The 21,959-nt window shown below is 42.3% G+C and overlaps 1 protein-coding gene across 5 annotated transcripts in view; it reads left to right on the top strand.

Moving 5' to 3' along the window:
* LOC115196432 (PTB domain-containing engulfment adapter protein 1) overlaps nt 1-21,959 on the top strand; it is a 36,633-nt gene that overhangs the window by 13,527 nt on the left and 1,147 nt on the right. The window contains exons 2-13 of one of the 5 annotated variants that reach the window (XM_029757264.1): nt 5,585-5,679; nt 11,301-11,384; nt 16,898-16,962; nt 17,065-17,136; nt 17,732-17,830; nt 18,090-18,227; nt 18,570-18,686; nt 18,851-18,937; nt 19,081-19,317; nt 19,563-19,728; nt 19,938-20,029; nt 21,802-21,812. In XM_029757264.1, the coding sequence (XP_029613124.1) occupies nt 11,357-11,384; nt 16,898-16,962; nt 17,065-17,136; nt 17,732-17,830; nt 18,090-18,227; nt 18,570-18,686; nt 18,851-18,937; nt 19,081-19,317; nt 19,563-19,728; nt 19,938-20,029; nt 21,802-21,812 (1,112 nt within the window). In that variant the 5' untranslated portion in view covers nt 5,585-5,679; nt 11,301-11,356. The remainder of the gene's footprint in view (nt 1-5,584; nt 5,680-11,300; nt 11,385-16,897; nt 16,963-17,064; nt 17,137-17,731; nt 17,831-18,089; nt 18,228-18,569; nt 18,687-18,850; nt 18,938-19,080; nt 19,318-19,562; nt 19,729-19,937; nt 20,030-21,801; nt 21,813-21,959) is intronic. The other 4 variants (XM_029757265.1, XM_029757261.1, XM_029757263.1 and 1 more) reach the window with 4 other exon arrangements.

Genomic DNA, 21,959 nt, shown 5'->3' on the forward strand with positions numbered 1-21,959 from the left:
TCTGATCAGTGATCAATGAACACTTGATTTAGGCTACATTATAGCATGCTAAATGTTTCTGATCAGTGAACACTTGATTTAGGCTACATTATAGCATGCTAAATGTTTCTGATCAGTGATTTAGGCTACATTATAGCATGCTAAATGTTTCTGATCAGTGATCGATGAACGCTTGATTTAGGCTACATTATAGCATGCTAAATGTTTCTGATCAGTGATCAATGAACACTTGATTTAGGCTACATTATAGCATGCTAAATGTTTCTGATCAGTGATCAATGAACGCTTGATTTAGGCTACATTATAGCATGCTAAATGTTTCTGATCAGTGATCAATGAACGCTTGATTTAGGCTACATTATAGCATGCTAAATGTTTCTGATCAGTGATCAATGAACGCTTGATTTAGGCTACATTATAGCATGCTAAATGTTTCTGATCAGTGATCGATGAACACTTGATTTAGGCTACATTATAGCATGCTAAATGTTTCTGATCAGTGATCAATGAACACTTGATTTAGGCTACATTATAGCATGCTAAATGTTTCTGATCAGTGATGGATGAACACTTGATTTAGGCTACATTATATCATGCTAAATGTTTCTGATCAGTGATCAATGAACACTTGATTTAGGCTACATTATAGCATGCTAAATGTTTCTGATCAGTGATTTAGGCTACATTATAGCATGCTAAATGTTTCTGATCAGTGATAGCTGTACCACCTTCACTTATTTGCCCAGCCAGAGAATTAACCACATGTACAGACAGAGATTGCGTGAAATAAAATCACATCGATTGGCAGAAAAACATTTAGGCTAAGGAACACATAGTTAGTCATCACTTGTAGGCTATTTGCTGGTGTTTTTCATTAAATAAACATGACATCCACTGTCCCACTAACTTTACCATCGAATCTATATTCAGATGGGTTGATGGAAATGGTGTGTGTTTTCAGTGCATGTAGACTACAGTATGTCCAACAGAGAACACAGAACACTGCTCAAACAGAGCCCTTCTCCTTTGATCTCGTTGGCTGTTGTCCGTCAGTCTGTCAATGTATTCCAGCGCGGAATCCGCAGGGTTCTAAGGCATTGTTGGATTTGGAATGTGTGACTGTTCAGGCCAGTGGAAGCCTTGTGTATGGAATCTGCTGTGTGATTGTCGTGGTAACGGGCTTAGTTGAGCTTGGTGTTTGTGCAGGAGCTAGATAGCAGGGGCTGGAATAGGACTATGGTTGGAGCCTTGGCATCCATTAGGAGCTCAATGTTACAGTCCTCCTTCCAACTCAATGGGTTTCTGTCGTGTTCCTACTGCAGTTATACACTACAGTATAACTGAAACATGAGTCCTTGTGGCATACGTACCGGCCAAAAAGGGATTCTCTCTCGCTCCTGCTTTTGAATTGTTTGTATTTTCCTGTCCACTCTGACGAGTGGTGAGTTTATACGTGATCGATATTCGGCTGGAGCGGGATGGAACTGCATTACCGAGATATGATGGTGTAATAAAGCTGTCATCTCTGTGGTAAATGTGTTATGGAAATGCATTGTGGCTGGAGAAGACAAAGGAAGCAACCAACGCTGTGTTATGTAGGCACAGAGATAAATGACCTGGTGAAGCTACAGTTTCTTACAGTTAGCTTATAAGGAAAATATAAATCTATTGTGTGGAGAAAGACAGAGCTATATATAGCCCTAGTTTCCCCCTCACAGTGCTACCTTACTGTAGAGTCCTTTTTATTGTTCATCTAAACAAGACCGGTATGATATGTCTGGCATATTGATTGGTCTCCTCAATCCTTATATCCGAATGTAAAATTATTGAGGAAATATTAGTTTGCATAATAAACATGTAATAGAATCCCCCTAAATAGTCTACATACAATACAACAATACAAGTACTTTATATTCCAGTATAACTGGCCAAACACCATCCGTCAAGATAATTGACCTACATTTGTAAACAAAGGCGAGAAACATTATTTTCATTGTTTGGTGTGTCGCCCCCCCCCCCCCCCCCCGACTGTGCTTAGAGAGGGTTTTATATTACTGTGTTATTAACAGTGCTTAACAGTGGAAATATAGGTCAATCTCTACAAAACCAGACACTCTTTCCAACGCTCTAGACATGATCATAAATCCTGTTTTGAATAGCTTACTTGTCAATGTTTAAGGTGGCTTATGAATCATCATTGTAAGAGAAAGGGATAATTGAGGAAAGTTGAAGTTAGGGTTATCGCTAGGGTGAGGGTTGACGTTAGGTTTAGGGTTGAGCTGGGGTGTGGATATGACATTAGGTTTAGGGTAGAGCTGGGGTGTGGACATGAAGCTAGGTTTAGGGTTGAGCTGGGGTGTGGACATGAAGCTAGGTTTAGGGTTGAGCTGGGGTGTGGACATGAAGCTAGGTTTAGGGTTGAGCTGGGGTGTGGACATGAAGCTAGGTTTAGGGTTGAGCTGGGGCGTAAACATGAAGCTAGGTTTAGGGTTGAGCTGGGGTGTGAACATGAAGCTATGTTTAGGGTTGAGCTGGGGCGTGAACATGAAGCTATGTTTAGGGTTGAGCTGGGGTGTGAACATGAAGCTAGGTTTAGGGTTGAGCTGGGGTGTGAACATGAAGCTAGGTTTAGGGTTGAGCTGGGGTGTGGACATAAAGTTAAGACAGTACCTCTGTACCAGGGGGTAAACCCATATTCCTTACCCACTCTGTAAAATAAACAACTATTCTCTTTTCCTGTCAGTCTGTAAATACTCTGCCTGCAGGTTCAAATGTTAGGTATTTTAAAGCGGTATTTGTTCCCTTAAAGTATCTGCTTCAACTTATCTTGACTGTCTTCAGGTGACATGGGTAATCGATCAGTTATGTCTAGGATGGCTCAGGCAAAAAACTATTTTTCATACAGAAGTGTACCTAAAGATTTTCTCTGACTTGCACCATCCAATTACATTTATTAAAAGGGAACTTTCTGTCCAGAACCATTAATCTGTTAAGAAGTAGACAGTTTTGTCATTTTAAATTAGAGACTTGGGTGTTAGGAGAAGGTGCAAAGAGAGGGTCTGGCTGGGTGTGTTTCCAGGGGTCCCCTGAGGGGGTTGACCGTCTACAAGGAGAGGGCCTGGCTGGGTGTGTTTCCAGGGGTCCCCTGAGGGGGTTGACCGTCTACAAGGAGAGGGCCTGGCTGGGTGTGTTTCCAGGGGTCCCCTGAGGGGGTTGACCGTCTACAAGGAGAGGGCCTGGCTGGGTGTGTTTCCAGGGGTCCCCTGAGGGGGTTGACCGTCTACAAGGAGAGGGCCTGGCTGGGTGTGTTTCCAGGGGTCCCCTGAGGGGGTTGACCGTCTACAAGGAGAGGGCCTGGCTGGGTAGGTTACATGGTACTGGCCACAGGAAGGGCTTTGGGTGCTTGGCACAGACTTATCTACCCCAGACAGAGCACTGCAGATCAGAGTCTTAACAGCGATAGGGGATGTCTCAATTGGAAAAATTGTCCTCTGTGCTGAGCTGTTGTTTTCAGAGATGCAGCACAGGGAAACCAATAAAGGTATTCATGGGGCCTGGAGTGTTCTGGTCCATGTTGGAGTGTGAGGGTAGAGTGGATGAACCAACAGGCTCCAATAAGACAGCTTCTACCACCAGGCCATCAGACTGCTGAACAGATAGCCCTAGCTGTCTGCCTGCACAGACCTGCACCTTATAGACTATTTCCACTCTCACTACACATCCAACCCATACACACACTTAAACACACACTTAAACACACAAACACCCACACTTAAAAGTGAATCATACTTTTAAACAACATCAACAGAGACGTGTTGCTTAACCAGGACAACAGGTTTCTGGATCAGATTCCTCCCATGTAGAATGTGCTCCAGGACAACAGGTTTCTGGATCAGATTCCTCCCATGTAGAATGTGCTCCAGGACAACAGGTTTCTGGATCAGATTCCTCCCATGTAGAATGTGCTGCAGAATACACATAAAGAAGAAATTAAGATGGAGCCAGTCATTTCTCTCTCCACAGTGCAACCCTGTTAACTTGCATTGCTGCCTGATTGATCGAATGAACACACAAATCATTTCTCACTGCCTTAAAAACCATACGCTCCATTAAGAGTATTAGAATGTATACAGCTATGAGAAATGTCTTAATGTATCTTCCATCACACACAAGCTAAATGGTGGGTATGTCAGGAGAACCTTAGCCTACTCCCTGTTTTCGTCTTTTAAGCTTGTCATGCAAATAACTGTCAAGTCTCCTGTCAGAAGCTGATATGAACACCAGCCCTGTTGTCACATTACTGAGACGTCTCCTGTCAGAAGCTGATATGAACACCAGCCCTGTTTTCACATTACTGAGACGTCTCCTGTCAGAAGCTGATATGAACACCAGCCCTGTTTTCACATGACTGAGACGTCTCCTGTCAGAAGCTGATATGAACACCAGCCCTGTTTTCACATTACTGAGACGTCTCCTGTCAGAAGCTGATATGAACACCAGCCCTGTTTTCACATTACTGAGACGTCTCCTGTCAGAAGCTGATATGAACACCAGCCCTGTTTTCACATTACTGAGACGTCTCCTGTCAGAAGCTGATATGAACACCAGCCCTGTTTTCACATTACTGAGACGTCTCCTGTCAGAAGCTGATATGGACACCAGCCCTGTTGTCACATTACTGAGACGTCTCCTACGGGACATTGTGAGCGTATCATTTATACTGGATGGATAAGCACAGTTAAATGTTTCTGAGAGTTTTGTCTTTCAAATGGGCAACGTGCCATATTATAGATCCTGTGGGGGGGGCATATGTTCCCTATAGCCGCTTTCCCTCAATCTCTCACTCTCTCACTCACTCGACCCTCTCTCTCCTGACCCTCTCTCTCTCTTCCCTGACCCTCTCTCTCTCTCCCCTCTCCCCCCTGATCCTCTCCCCCCCTCGCTTGCTCGCTCACTCCCTCTCTTGCTCTCTCTCCCCCCCCCCCCCCTCTCTCGCTCTCCCCTCTCATATTTCCCTCATTTTCTCTTTCTCCCTCCATCTTCAAGTTCTGTCCTATTTGGTTCTGTATGTTCATTGGTTGATATCTATCTATAAGGGGAAGAGTTAAGCCATTTACTGTTTTATTGTGGGCTGTCAGGTTGCTGTGGTGATGCACATTATATTCTAATGGAAGGAAAATGTTCCAGGAGCCAAATCTCAGCTGGGATTTCATGGGTGTTATTTGCCCTGGGAGAGAAATGGAGAATACTATTACTCCATCAGTATTCGTTATAGAAACAATGTGACAATGGCTGTCGGGGCTTTATACTCTCTACTCCATAGTATACTATAATATACTACCGTATATACCAATATTGTATAACCTATTATGCTTCATGTTTGATTCCGTGGAGCAATATAGATGCAAATTATTAGATCCTAGCTTGTCCAATATAAAAATGTGTTCTTCCAATTTGTAGTCATAATCTTCCAATATTTTATGCTATAAAGATATGTCATATTATAATGTATGGTTACCATGAGAAGATCCTTTGTAATCATGATGGGGATGATAATCAATACTTCCTCTGTTTTTCTCAACAGGAAAGAGGGAACTGATGAGTCAGAGGGGAGGTTAGATGAGTGACAGACACTACTAGTGGGTTCCAGTTCCAGACACACAAATCCAAATCAAGAAGGTACATTTATCTTCCTCTCATCACATGTTCCCTGAACATTTCATAAAGGTACAGGACCACTCCTGTTCTTCTACATGAAAATGAAAACGTATTGCTTGTGTAAAGGACAGGTAACACAATATTGTTGTTCCAAATGGAGCTCTCTTGAGTGTTGAGTGTGTCAGTTAGTGAGCATTCTTTAGTCCTGTCATGTTCCCTGATTGGTCACATAGTGCAGTATGTGCTACAGATGTAGGATCGTAATTTGATCACCCTTTTCAAGGAGAACTTTGGTCCAATGCATGACATTTTAAACTAGCAGTGTATTTGAGGTTTAAAAAAGCTTCTGAAGTTTGTAATTTCCACTTTTAAATTTAAGACTTTAAATGTATCAACCCCTACAAAAATGTCCATGAATCCACATAATAATTCATATTTCTTCTTGCTGCAGGATTTTTTTTCCTGCTTTAGCAAACAGGCTTAAATTTAAGATCCGACATACAGGTCTTTATTTAATTGCAATCCGGTACAGTATGTGTTACATTAATACCAAGGTCAAGGAGCTGAGTATGTCTTATAGTAATGGTATAGCTGGGATATGTTCTCCCTTGGTTAGAAAAATAAGTACTCATTCTTAACACTGCCATCTTCGGCTTTGACAAATGTTTCTCAGAGTACTGAACTTGCAAAGTTCTCTTTTTTTCTCTCTTTCTCTCCTTCTCTTTCTTTCTCTCTTTTTCTTATCCAATGGAAGTAAAAAGCAGGACCACAGTTTTAAACTTAGTTTAGTCTGTCCTTGCCCTCGAGGGCTTGTATTTTCTCAGCCTCTGCGAGAACCACTTCCCCTAGGAAATCATTGCTTGACAGTAAAATATGGTCACATTATGAATGTCTCGGTCTGGCATTCCGTGGGTAAAAGTCCTTATCATGCAAAAACAGCCATGAAGATTAGAGTGAAATTATTAAAAAGGGTTTAAGCCTTAACGGTTCACCGGGAATCACTCAGTGAGATTTATAGACCTGCCTCATTATACTAGAGTGCTTTGTCTTGTCGTCTCACACACACACACACACTTCTCTACAAAGCAACGAAACGACTAGCTCAACAACTTTGAGAGCGGCAGACATCAGTCATGGCCTCAAATCAACTTCACATTGCTCAACTTCACATAGCATAAAGGCACAGGCCACCCCAAAACAACAGAACTACACTTCCCCCTCCAACCCATGACAACCATTGCCACATAACCTATCAGAAAGGAGAAGAGAAAAGAAAACAGGCCATAGTGTTTGAAACACCCTCCTCGCCGCCTCGCACCCGGCACTTGAAACTGCCAATCGGATTTGGAATTTCCGCATGACTAAAGTAAGGTTGTGTCCCATAGGGCTCTGGTCAATAGTAGTGCACTATATAAGGAATAGGATGCCGTTTGAGACGCAGACCAAGTAATTAGTGTGAATGCTATTCTAATCTGGCTAATAAATGAGCACAGTAAAATAGGTTAGTTAGAAGGGGTCAGTCTGCAGTTTCCAGCCCTATCCCTCAGCCTTTTTACCGAAACAGTGGTGGGGTAACTGCTTTGTTATTGTTTCAATTGCGGATTGCCCCTTTAAGGGGATCTGAGTACCTCCTCTCTGGGAGTAGCTATGAATATAATAGCCTTCATTAGTTGGAATGGGTCCCTGATGGACACAGTGTTGTCTTCCTAGGTCACACATTAGTTTCCAGGAAGTGTCTGGATCATCATTTGAGTAGACAGTAGAGGCTAAATCCTAACTTGCACTTAAGCTGAATTTTCACTTAGTCATGCATTGATGTCAATGGGAGACTGAATATACATTTGACCCCAGTGGAATTTAGGATACTTGCCTATGTGAGAACATTTTCTTGATGACTAACAAATAGGTGAAAAGTATTTGAGAGAACCAACCGATGTCTTTGAATTCTCTTCAATTATGTCAATTGATTCTGTCAATGGGTTTTCTAACTATGCATGTCATCGCACGTTTTACACTTCCTGGGTTTGTAGGATTGTCTTTTGACATTTCTTGCAGTCATCGGTGCCGTGTAAGGCCAATTCTTTTGAACTGTAATGGTTGCTATGTGACAGCCATAAGCAGTGATGGCCTCAATCACCCTGGCCCTGTTTTATTCTGAGTGAGGACAGACTAAACTCAGCTCCCACCAAAACACGTTCCCCCTAATGTAAATTCCCTGTGCAGCGTGGAGATTTGATCCATGGATCCCTATAATGGAAGACACTTTTAATAAGATTGGTTCCTGAAGGAAGAAGTCATTTTTTTCTCGTAACTTTAAAATGGCTTCCTGTCTGTAGTATTTTCAATTTAGTTTTATCTGGTGTTACCATGCATCCATGGAAATCTAATTACACTTCCATTATAGTCCATGTGCCACATTAAAGTATTATTTATTGATAAAACCAGCATGTAAATTGAAAGTCGTTCACTCTAAGGCTTTGAGAGGATGGATAATATTACTTTGAGACACTTATCAATGGAAGTGCATGACAGAAGTCCATTTTAATGGATCCTTTATGGGTTTATATGGTGTTGGATTGTCAGCGTATGACTGACATGTTATTGAATTGATGACAATGATTTCTGAGGTTGCCTCTTCGTATGCGCGTGATGATGATGATGATGATGATGATCATTCATTCATTAATTTCTTCCCGTGGCCCTTAACTGAATTGCTTACAGTGTACAATACACTCAATCTGCAATAAGTGTATTTTTGAAACTTCTGTACATGTTTTTCATGACAAGAATATCGACAATATGACATGTCTTGGCTACAGCCAGAGTATTCATATTTTACATGAGGTGTAGTCTCATGTGGTGGCTAATTTCTGCATTACCAAATGAGGAGTTACAATCACACCAGTCCGAGTTAAACTACATCTTTAATACTTAAGATACTTTTGCAAAAGTTCTTGACCCCCAATAATGCATTCTCTCGAATGAACCAGGAAGGTGATTACAGAATGGCTACAGGGATCTTTTATAGCAACGATACACCCCCTTCATCGTACATTGACAAACCACAGATACTTAGTAACAGTTCACAAAGGTTAAGTTTTGTATGACAGATATCCATAAAACACATCAGACAGTAACTGCTATGTCAACAGGATTAATGATATAGCCCAGTATCTGGTCTCCTTAGAACTGTCCCTCCCTGGTACGGTATTGAACAAAAACACCATTTCATCCAATGGCATATATCAATTGTCAACTCTAGATACTCCCATCTCAAGCAAACCCCCTCTTGACCCCACTCCTGGACAGGCTCACTGGGGGGAGTGAGCCTCTAGGCCATATATTATCACAGGATAAGTGTGAGATCTAAGAGAGGACATACAAGGGTCCAATTACTGCCATAATCCTCCCCACAATAAAGAAAAGGAGGGAGTGACTTGCTCACAGACAAGTCATTGGTTCCCCATTAATCACGCCATCCCTTCACATGGTTTAAGAAATAGGTAAAGACACATTCCCATGACGACAAGTCTGACCTCTCCCCTCTCTGGGCTCCAAGTGTCTGAGCCCCAGCTAAGGGAGACGTGCAACTGAAAAGACACCAGAGTCCAATGGACACTTTCTAATGACAAGTACCTCAAATAAGCATATTATACTAATAAAACATCTTAATTATCTATGTTACCCAACTAATTCTGATTCGTCCACGACACTCACCAAGAACAATGAACTGTGACGATGTCACCCATTGAATGAAATTACAATAACTGACCCTTGACCCTATGACAAGGTATGTTCTTTAGCCATCACTATTATTTTTCAAAATCAATATTTTGTCTCCTTTGTGTCCGTTGTTAGACCATGCATTGATTCTAGCCTGTGGAGCTTAAGTCCATGTTGTGATTTTGAGTCCGACTGTGTTGCCCTTAATTCTTCATCTCAGACCCTGTTAGATTATGTCCCAACAAGACCAAAACAAAGCTGCTTATACAAAGCTAATATAACACATACATTAGACGTAGTTAAACCTGTCTATCTGTGCCATGACATTTTTTTAAATGTAATTTAAATAAAAGCATGAGGTCATTTCACAGAGGTTGGCGACAGTTTTAGTTTCAGGGAGGAAAGACATTTCTCTGTCTAAGAAGATGGAGGAGAAACCATGTGAACTAAAGTCTCCACTGCATACAGATGTAGAATGTTCATTTGATCACCCTGTTGCAGGACAACTTTCCTGCGTTGTAGGATATTTTCAACTTGTAGTGTATTTGAGGTAAAAAAAAAGTCTTCTGGAGTTTGTCATTTCCACTTGGACATTTCAGACATGATTTTTCCCTTACACAAAATGTATCAACCCCTAGAAAATTGTGCATTAATTATAATTCACATTTCATGTTGCTGCGGCATTATTTTCCAGCTGTAGCAAATTGGCTCAAATAAAAATCCTACATTTGTACCTGCATCCACAGCTCTCAGTCTCCGTCCTAAGATCTTAGTAAAAAGGTGAGGAACGTGGCAGTACGTTGAGAACTGGAGCTTCTTGCAGCATGTCAGCCTTCTAGCCTTTTAGCTCCATCAGGCTAAGAAGCTGTAGTTGGTGAGGAATATAGGAAGACATTCCAGTTACACAAGAGTTTATGGCTGATATAGGGATTTTCCACTTACAAGTTATACTGAACATGATAGTGGCCTTGGTTATACCGTTGGTAACTTTGATGGTAACGTCCATGGTGTGAGAGACTGTTCAGCTGAGTCACCACCAAGCCTCACTACTTTACATCTCATGCACTTGTCATATAGGGAAGTGAAATCATGAAAAATGATAGAAACCTCTGACCTAATCGTTTGAACTGAAATGAACTGGTCTGGCGATATGGAATATGCTACATTCACAAGCAGACTGTTCACTATTGTTACTCAAGGCAACATGTTTATTTTTGCAATTGTGTTAACAAAGGGATATTGTTGTTTATCTGTGGGATGACCGTTTAAGGCATGACTGTTTAAGTCGAGCGCTGGCTAAAGCTTAGCATGGTTTGAATGTTTGGATCAGGGATAATCGTATAGAGGAATGCATTCTAAAGGCTGAACATTTGTTTTTGGTAGAAGCAGAAATGTATTGAAAAATGTATTGCATGTATTATTCTCTGTGTGTGTGTGGTTTGCCACTAGGTGCATCCATGTGAATGACGTTCACAATAGTCCTGTCCTCTGTCTCCAACCCATATTTCCTTTACCTCCCAACACCAGACCAAACCTCAATCTAGCTCCTGTTTCCTTTACATCCCAATACCAAACCTCAATCTAACTCCTGTCTCCTTTTCCCAACACCAAACCACACCTCAATCTAGCTCCGGTCTCCAGTCATTTAGCTTCACATTGATCTCTCACTGCACCAGTTAGCCAAGACAAGCCAATACAGATGGATCTCTCTCTCTGAGTGTGTCTCAAATAGCTCCCTATTCCCGATGTGGTGTACTGCTTTTGACCACGTGCCATAAGGCTCTGGTCAACAGTAGTGCACTGAATAGAATGCCATTTGGGGTGCTGATCTCTTTTCCCAGCCATCCCCCTAATCCACAGCCCCTCAGTCAGTCGTTCAATGTCCTTGACCTTGCCTTTGTGGTGTTTTGTCCCTCCAGGCTCCTGATCCACTGCAGAGCCCTGGTCTCAGTACCACCAGAGAAGCTATCGCAGTATGAACCGAGCTTTCAACAGGAGAAAAGGTAACAGCTCGCTGTATTCATTGTACATTTTAAATTACACCATGTTTCTTATACACAAACAGCACAGTCTTTTGAAAGCATGTTGACCTCAAGTACTTACCCACTGGGCAAGACCTGGTTGAATCAACATTGTTTCCACGTCATTTTTAATCACATTTAATGTAATGACTTTGAATCAAAGTGGAAAACTAGATTGATAAAAATAAATCAATGTAAGGGATCATTTTTTTTTTTTTTACCTTAAATCCACTCACATGTTTTTGATTTGATTTCACGTTAGTTGACAACTGAACCAAATGTAAATCAAACTTTGACATTGAAATGAGGTCTGTGTCCAGTGGGTAGAGACATTTCATGTTGTAGTTCTTTATGGAATGTATGTGTTACTTACAGAACATAATGTAAAGGCAATTTGTACCTACTCAGGTCAATTTAATTCCTGATGAACAAATGTCTCAATTCTCTCATCTTCATTAGTGTCTCTTTCTGTCTCTCTAGTCGTGTCTACGCTTTACACTTACGTGCGACTTCTATCTAGACGCACAAAAGTGGCTTTGTCGTCAGATTGTGTTCAGATCTGTCTGACCACTTCAGGAGGTGGTCAGGGCTGCATTGTGTGCAGATTTCTCCTTAGTCTGGACGCAATCAGGCTACCGAAACGCATAGCGTGGGCGACGTCATCAGCACTCCTCCCAGAAAACGTGTGTTTTGGGACTGAGAGGCACCGTTTCATTATAACGTTGGAGGAAATATGTTCCTAGCATGTAGGGAACCTGTTTGCTGGCCTCAAATGGTATCCATCTAGCTAATATTTAGAAAAATATTTGGCTAGAGTTATGCTAACTCGTTTGTAGTCCCTTTAGCGTTTCTTGTTAGCTTGCTGGCTAGCTACAGTAGTTAGCTACTGCCGTCAGCTGTTGTGGCGTTATCATATTTTGCCTATTCCACCGTTTGTAGGATGCATACTTGATATTGAATATAGTGCGGGAACGGACACAATGTGGACACATTTTAAATGTAGACAGACGCATGACGTGTTTGGAATTCCATAATCAGAACTCCATTTTCAGAATACAAAATCTGAATGAACTGTCAAGTCTAGACACAATCTCTCTCGCTTGAGCTCTGCGCTCTCTAAGCTGCAAAAACTCTAAACATGGCTGGTTACATCTGTCAGTGGGCTGATACAGGTGTCTCTGATCTGATGTTTTACTAGACTAGTGACTTTGCTCCTTTCCTAATATGCATGCATATACGCTGCCTCTGGCCTCCGATGCTCCACAATCTTTACCTCACCACCAACGTCTGCCCAGAGTTTCTCACTTAGTAGTCGCAGCAGTAGCTGGGTTTGGTGGTCTGAATATTTCATTAGGATGCTGTGAGGCACATTCTATTCTGTTGCGTCAACCCCACTCTACAAATGTCCACTCACTTTCCTGCTACTACTTTTAAACACCCGTGTGTGTGTGTGTGTGTGTGTGTGTGTGTGTGTGTGTTGGATCTTAAAGCAGCCTCTACCTGTCCATCCACCTAGTACTCACCCCTGTTGTGTTGACAGTATTTCCAGGATAAGTTAGCAGACACATTGTTACTCTTCCACAGGCCCATTTCATGTACACACTTTTATTTTATTGTTCATTTTGTCATTTGTGATGTCTCCTATCTCAGAGAGATTTACATGGAGACCATCTGATGCAGAGAGGGTCTCCAAATGGGCCCTGGTCAATGATAGTGTACTGTATAGGGCAATGATAGTGTACTGTATAGGGCATACGGTCACATTGATAGTGTACTGTATAGGGCATACGGTCACATTGATAGTGTACTGTATAGGGCAATGATAGTGTACTGTATAGGGCATACGGTCACAATGATAGTGTACTGTATAGGGCATACGGTCACATTGATAGTGTACTGTATAGGGCATACGGTCACATTTGAGACACTGTCTTTACAGCCTTTCCTGTTGGTCGTAAACTGTAGAGACACATGGGCACTGAATGTGATTAATCAAGGTGAATGAAAAATGTATAGTATTTTCTGAGAACTATTCATTAGGAGTGGCTGTTTAATCTCCGCTATGCAATCTGGTTTCAGAGCTGGTCATGGGTGCACCTCAGCCACGCTCAAGGTCCTAAACGACATCGTAACCGCCATCGATAAGAAACAATACTGTGCTGCCGTATTCATTGGCCTGGCCAAAGCTTTTGACTCTGTTAATCACCACATCCTCATCGGCAGACTCAGTAGCCTTGGTTTCTCAAACGATTGCGTCGCCTGGTTCACCAACTACTTCTCTGATAGAGTTCAGTGTGTCAAATCGGAGGGCCTGCTGTCCGGACCTCTGGCAGTCTCTATGGGGGTACCACAGGGTTCAATTCTTGGGCCAACTCTTTTCTCTGTATACATCAATGATGTCGCTCTTGCTGCTGGTGAATCTCTGATCCACCTCTACGCAGACGACACCATTCTGTATACTTCTGGCCCTTCTTTGGACACTGTGTTAACAACCCTCCAGACGAGCTTCAATGCCATACAACTCTCCTTCCGTGGTCTCCAACTGCTCCTAAATACAAGTAAAACTAAATGCATGCTCTTCAACCGATCGCTGCCTGCACCTGCCCGCCTGTCCAGCATCACTTCTTTGGACGGTTCTGTCTTAGAATTTGTGGACAACTACAAATACCTAGGTGTCTGGTTAGACTGTAAACTCTCCTTCCAGACTCATATCAATCATCTCCAATCCAAAGTTAAATCTAGAATTGGCTTCCTATTTCGCAACAAAGCATCCTTCACTCATGCTGCCAAACATACCCTCGTAAAACTGACCATCCTACCAATCCTCGACTTCGGCGATGTCATTTACAAAATAGCCTCCAATACCCTACTCAACAAGCTGGATGCAGTCTATCACAGTGCCATCCGTTTTGTCACCAAAGCCCCATATACTACCCACCACTGCGACCTGTACGCTCTCGTTGGCTGGCCTTCGCTTCATAATCGTCGCCAAACACATTGGCTCCAGGTCATCTACAAGACCCTGCTAGGTAAAGTCCCCCCTTATCTCAGCTCACTGGTCACCATAGCAGCACCCACCTGTAGCACGCGCTCCAGCAGGTATATCTCTCTGGTCACCCCTAAAGCCAACTCCTCCTTTGGTCGTCTCTCCTTCCAGTTCTCTGCTGCCAATGACTGGAACGAACTACAAAAATCTCTGAAACTGGAAACACTTATCTCCCTCACTAGCTTTAAGCACCAGCTATCAGAGCAGCTCCCAGATCACTGCACCTGTACATAGCCCATCTATAATTTAGCCCAAACTACTACCTCTTCCCCTACTGTATTTATTTATTTTATTTATTTTTTTGCTCCTTTGCACCATATTATTTATATTTTAACTTTGAACTTTCTTCAAATTATAAATCTACCATTGCAGTGTTTTACTTGCTATACTTTATTTACTTTGCCACCATGGCCTTTTTTTTTTTTTTTTTTTTTGCCTTTACCTCCCTTATCTCACATCATTTGCTCACATTGTATATAGTCTTATTTTTGTCTACTGTATCATTGATTGTATGTTGTTTTACTCCATGTGTAACTCTGTGTTTTTGTATGTTGTCGAACTGCTTTGCTTTATCTTGGCCAGGTCGCAATTGTAAATGAGAACTTGTTCTCAACTTGCCTACCTGGTTAAATAAAGGTGAAATAAAATAAATAAAAAAATCCATACCTTGCAGTTAGTGTATATTATCACCGTCAAAGTGAGAAAGAGTTGGAATAAAATGAGGCTGTGTGCTTTCCTACCAGAAAAAAACAATGCATTTTTTTTATATCTGAACCACAAACACCACTCTTGCATCCCTGTTATATTCATTTACATTACTATTCCAGATCAACTTACAGTACAGTCAGTGCAGTACAATCACGTTCCGTGCCAATGTGTCTACAGTAGGAAAAACGAGCACATTTCCACCTGACTGAATGTGTTTCTCTTACACTAATACTACCTGATGTGTTCATTTACATTGAGTACAAAATATTAAGAACACCTTCCTAATATTGAGTTGTCACTATATGGAGGTTACACCAATACTACCTGACTTCTATATGGAGGTTACACCAATACTACCTGACCTCTATATGGAGGTTACACCAATACTACCTGACCTCCTATATGGAGGTTACACCAATACTACCTGACCTCCTATATGGAGGTTACACCAATACTACCTGACCTCCTATATGGAGGTTACACCAATACTACCTGATCGCTATATGGAGGTTACACCAATACTACCTGACCTCTATATGGAGGTTACACCAATACTACCTGACCTCTATATGGAGGTACACCAATACTACCTGACCTCTATATGGAGGTTACACCAATACTACCTGACCTCTATATGGAGGTTACACCAATACTACCTGAGCTCTATATGGAGGTTACACCAATACTACCTGAGCTCTATATGGAGGTTACACCAATACTACCTGACCTCTATATGGAGGTTACACCAATACTACCTGACCTCTATATGGAGGTTACACCAATACTACCTGACCTCTATATGGAGGTTACACCAATACTACCTGACCTCTATATGGAGGTTACACCAATACTACCTGACCTCTATATGGAGGTTACACCAATACTACCTGACCTCCTATATGGAGGTTACACCAATACTACCTGACCTCCTATATGGAGGTTACACCAATACTACCTGACCTCCTATATGGAGGTTACACCAATACTACCTGACCTCCTATATGGAGGTTACACCAATACTACCTGACCTCCTATATGGAGGTTACACCAATACTACCTGACCTCCTATATGGAGGTTACACCAATACTACCTGACCTCCTATATGGAGGTTACACCAATACTACCTGACCTCCTATATGGAGGTTACACCAACACTACCTGATGTATCCCTCTACATGGAGGTAAAATGTGTTTTCTCTCTCTTTGTGACCTTTCGGTAATCCCCATGGTTCTGTATGGAATGTGGAAGGAAGGCTTGAGCACATGGGGAGCAGTAGCCTTTGATGTTGGAACTCAACTCAGTGGGGCCACTGGTCTAATGCCAATGCTAAAAATTGCTGTGGTTATGCTCACCTGTTATGTGAAGGTTAACAGACACAGGCCTAATCGTTGATGGCATGTAGATAATTCCTGATACAAGACTCTCTAGTTCCTCTTGTTGCATTAATGAAGATGAACAGAATCACAGCAAATGCATCATTGGTTTAATTGTCAATGTTCCCTTTTTTATATAATTTGTTTGTTGTACCATCACTTTGTTTATCTAATCATGTAGCTTATAGATGCTGCAGACACTTTCTGGGGAAGAAGAACCCGGTTCAGCCCAGTTCTAATCCTGTATCTGTTTAAGGCTTGGATGGCAAAGAATTGTATACTTTTTAAAACTTAAATATGTAACTTTTTTTCTGTATCAAATTTAAATGCATATGTACAGTTTTAACATGAATTTGTTTGTTTCAGATAAATCTGGAGGGATGACACCCCCTGAGGCTTTGGCCAAGAATCACATGGCGTACAATGTCAAGGTAGGATCTTCTAACTACACTTCCGCCTGCGTTGAGCTCACAGAGAGGTGAATAGCACTATCTACTGGACAGAACATGATGTGCCGTTTTATCCTGTTGCAGTTCCTTGGCGTAACAGAGGTTGATCAACCAAAAGGCACAGATGTCATAAGGGTAGCAGTGAGAAAGCTGAAGGTATGCTCTTAAGAATTTCCCCCAGTACTCAAACAATTCTGATTTTATAGGACCTTAGATTTGTCGATGTCATAAAGTACCATCCGAGCCACTGCCTGTTCACCCCGCTATCATCCAGAAGGCGAGGTCAGTACAGGTGCATCAAAGCGGGCACCGAGAGATTTAAAAAAACAGCTTCTACTGTATCTCAAGGCCATCAGACCGTTAAATAGCACAGAGGCTGCTGCCTAAATACAGACTTGAAATCATTGGCCACTTTAGTAAATGGACACTAGTCACTTTAATGTCACTTTAATTTAATAATGTTTACTTATCTTGCATTACTCAGCCTATATGTATGTACTGCATTCTATACTATTCTACTGTATCTTAGCCGATGCTGCTCTGACATTGCTCATCCATATATTTACATATTCTTGATTCCATTCCTTTACTTAGATTTGTGTGTATTGGGTATATGTTGTGAAACTGTTAGATATTACTGCACTGTCGGAACTAGAAGCACAAGCGTTTCGCTACAACTGTAATAACATCTTCTAAACACGTGTATGTGACCAATAAGATTAGATTTTGATTTGACGTTTCAATCCTGCAGTTCCAAAGGCATATCAAGAAATCAGAGGGACACAAAACACCGAAGGTGGAGCTGCAGGTATCCATCTACGGAGTGAAATTATTAGACCCCAAGACCAGAGTAAGTCCACTGTGAGGTCCTCATAATAGGCCAGATTATTAGACCCCAAGACCAGAGTAAGTCCACTGTGAGGTCCTCATAATAGGCCAGATTATTAGACCCCAAGACCAGAGTAAGTCCACTGTGAGGTCCTCATAATAGGCCAGCATCATTGGGTCTTTTGTGAAGAATAAACTCACCAAGCAGTCAGCCCTTAATAAAGTGGTCTCTGTCTTATGAGTAGAATTAGATACAGCTCATTTATCTTCATTCATTATAGGATGTACAGCACAACTGTCAGCTTCATAGGATATCCTTCTGCGCGGACGACAAAACGGACAAGAGGATATTCACCTTCATCTGCACAGAGCCAGAGACCAAAAAACACATCTGTTATGTGTTCGACAGTGAAAAATGTGTAAGAAAAAAAGTATAATTTAGTGTTTGTGTATTTCATGGGTGTTTTATATGGATTCTTTAGAGGTTATAATAACCTTCTATGAATCTTAGATGTCAATTTATCAAACGTTAGTCCATAGTATGAGGTCACGGTGTTTTGGTAGCATTACTGAATTCATCCTAACTAGTTGTTTCAGGTTTAAAGACGTGTTAGAGGTTTTATTTTTAAGCTAGTAGTTCTGAAAATAGCGGTCAAGAGCAGAAAAGGTCCCCGAAAATCGCATACTACGTCATATGTGCAACACGTCAAAGGGTACTTCCACTAGATGTTTGAGGATACCCATGATGCACTGGATTGCAGGCAGAGGAGATCACCGTCAGCATTGGTCGAGCATTTGACCTGGCGTACAGGAAGTTTCTGGAGTCTGGCGGGAAAGACGTGGAGATGAGGAAACAGATCGGCAGTCTGCAGAAAAGAGTAAGTCTGCGTTCGTTCTACAGTGGACTAATGTTGATCAGAACTCTCTGGTGCACTAATTAATCATGGGGAATGTAGTGCCACATCCTGACATAACTAGAGCATGAAAAAGGCCTAACAAAATGGGACCTCTTAGATTATGATCTTGTGTTTGTTGACTTTAGGTTCTGGAACTGGAAACTGAAAATTCCAAGTTGAAAGAACAACTGCAAGATCTAGAGGATCACATGGCAGATTGTCAAGGCCTACCGGTAAATTAGCTACTAATCTAACAGTTTCTGTCTCGCACTAATCCCTAGAAATGTCTGCCGTAACAATACCTTATCTTACTTCCTGACATCGGTGATAACAAATCACTACCCGTTTCTTCTTTCTCTGGCTGATTTCTCCTCAGCTTCTACACTTCAACTCTTCTAACGAGGCCCACATGCTGCCGAGTCCCTCGTCTATGTTCTGGGGTGACAGTGTCAGCCTGAACGCTCTTTCCTTTCTAGAGATGTCCTCTGTGGCTCTAACCCCAGCCAGCTCTCCAGACTCCAGTATCTCCGCTGGTCTACTAACCCCTCCACCCAGTAAACCTACCCAGCCCAGGCTACCGCAGCATTATGGATGTTGCTTACCTCGACCGCGAGTAAATAGCTACCTCTCTCTCTCGCTTTTCCTTACTACACTGCTAGGAGAAATTGTGCTATAGAGAAGAAAAAGGGTTCTATGGTTCACTTCATATACAAAGGTTATATAGAATCCCAGAAGAGCCCTTATTTTAGACAGTGTATTATGTTTGGGGGGTGTGTGTGTGGTTTTATGACTGTAGCCTTAGTACGACATCCAGCTCCCATTCAACAGCTTTGTATTTGCTTGTTTCCCCCCTCTCAGGCATGGAGCAACATATCCAGGCGTCCCCCGACGGACGTTTTCGACATGGTTCCATTCTCCTCAGGGTCTCCTATGGCAAGGAAACCTGCCATCAATGGGTCCTCTCCTCCTCCTCCCTCCTTTTCCCCTCCTCCACCTCCTCCACATGTTTTCCTGAAAGAGAGAGGTGACTACTCTGCCGCACTATGCTCCTTTTTACATTATGTCGTAATGAAATTGATTGATAACCTGTTGTATTGGTATTTATGCAATTGCATACAAGTTGTTCAATTAACAATTGCACACATACAGTATGCTGATTCAACTCCTGTCTTCCCCCTCTCTGCTGTGTATTTTCCCTCGCTCCCTCATCCTTCCATCTCTCCCCTCCAACAGGAACAGATATCTTGGGGGCGGAGCCTTTTGACCCGTTCCTCTGCAACACTTCCTTTCCTCCTGACGTCCAATCTAAACTGGATGAAATGCAGGTGTGTACATTCAACTGTAGGAACAGCAGTGTTTCTAGAGCGAGTCTTTGTAATGCTCATATTTACCTTAATAAGGGGCATATTACCCATAATGCCAAAGTACACAGGCTTTATGTGCTCAGTCATTGGTGTAAGTAATAGCATTGCCTCTAAACAAATATAGCAACGCTCTACCATTATGCTGATTAGATGTTTATCAAAGGTAAAATACTGTATGCTTTGGCTGCGTTCCAATCGACATGGATTCTGCCTTTAGAATGGGACACAGCCTTTCTACAGTTTATACTGGACCCGTCTTATAAGAGTTGAATGTTCATCTTGTCATTATTGTAATGCCGCATATTGTTTACATGGTCTGAGTAAATATTTTACATATAGTAAGTATAAACTCAGCAAAAAAAGAAACGTCCCTTTTTCAAGACCTTGTCTTTCAAAGATAATTCGTAAAAATCCAAATAACTTCACAGATCTTCATTGTTTCCCATGCTTGTTCAATGAACCATAAACAATTAATGAACATGCACCTGTGGGACGGTCGTTAAGACACTAACTGCTTACAGGCGGTAGGCAATTAAGGTCAGTTATGAAAACTTAGGACACTAAAGAGGCCTTTCTACTGACTCTAAAAACACCAAAATAAAGATGCCCAGGGTCCCTGTTCATCTGCGTGAACGTGCCTTAGGCATGCTTGCAAGGAGGCATGAGGACTGTAGATGTGGCCAGGGCAATAAATTGCTATGTCATTACTATGAGACGCATAAGAGAGAGCTACAGGGAGACAAGACGGACAGCTGATCGTCCTCGCATTGGCAGACCACGTGTAACAACACCTGCACAGGATCGGTACATCTGAACATCACACCTGCGGGACAGGTACAGGATGGCAACAACAACTGCCTGAGTTACACCAGGAACGCACAATCCCTTCATCAGTGACCAGACTGTCTGCAATAGGCTGAGAGAGGCTGGACTGAGGGCTTGTAGGCCTGTTGTAAGGCAGGTCCTCACCAGACATCGCCGGCAACATCATCGCCTATGGGCACAAACCCACCGTCACTGGACCAGACAGGACAGGCAAAAAGTGCTCCTCATTGATGAGTCGCGGTTTTGTCTCACCAGGGGTGATGGTCGGATTTGCGTTATCGTCGAAGGAATTAACATTACTCCGAGGCCTGTACTCTGGAGCGGGATCGATTTGGAGGTGGAGGGTCCGTCGTGGTCTGGGGGCAGTGTGTCACAGCATCATCGGAGTGAGCTTGTTGTCATTGCAATCTCAACGCTGTGCGTTACAGGGAAGACATCCTCCTCCCTCATGTGGTACCCTTCCTGCAGGCTCATCCTGACATGACCCTCCAGCAAGAGCCCGGATCTCAATCCTATTGAGCACGTCTGGGATCCCCCCCCCCCCTCCCCTCCCCTCCCTCCCAGAAATGTCCGGTAACTTGCAGGTGCCTTGGTGGAAGAGTCAGGTAACATCACACAGCAAGAACGGGCAAATCTGGTGCAGTCCATGAGATGTACTGCAGTACTTAATGCAGCTGGTGGCCACACCAGATAGTGACTTTCGATTTTGACCCCCCCAGGGACACATTATTCCATTTGTTAGTCACACTTGTTCAGTTTGTCTGTTGTTGACAGTGAGGACGTTTATTTTTTTGCTGAGTTCATAATCTAACAAGATTATGACCTACAGTTCATCTAACTATATATATAATCTAACTGTAGATTGTAACCTACAGTATATAATCTTATTCTCTCTCTTCACTGTGCAGCGTCAGCGACGGTTAGTTTACTCTCACCTATGTGTATGCTTCACAATGCCCATCACATCTTTTTTTCCCATGAAACATGCATTCACATTTTCACTGAGGTCTGCCTCTATTTGAATGTTTGCATCACTCATAAATCAATTATGTACATAGAGGCCAAC

Source organism: Salmo trutta, chromosome 6 (assembly GCF_901001165.1).
Source record: "Salmo trutta chromosome 6, fSalTru1.1, whole genome shotgun sequence".
Lineage (NCBI taxonomy): Eukaryota > Metazoa > Chordata > Actinopteri > Salmoniformes > Salmonidae > Salmo > Salmo trutta.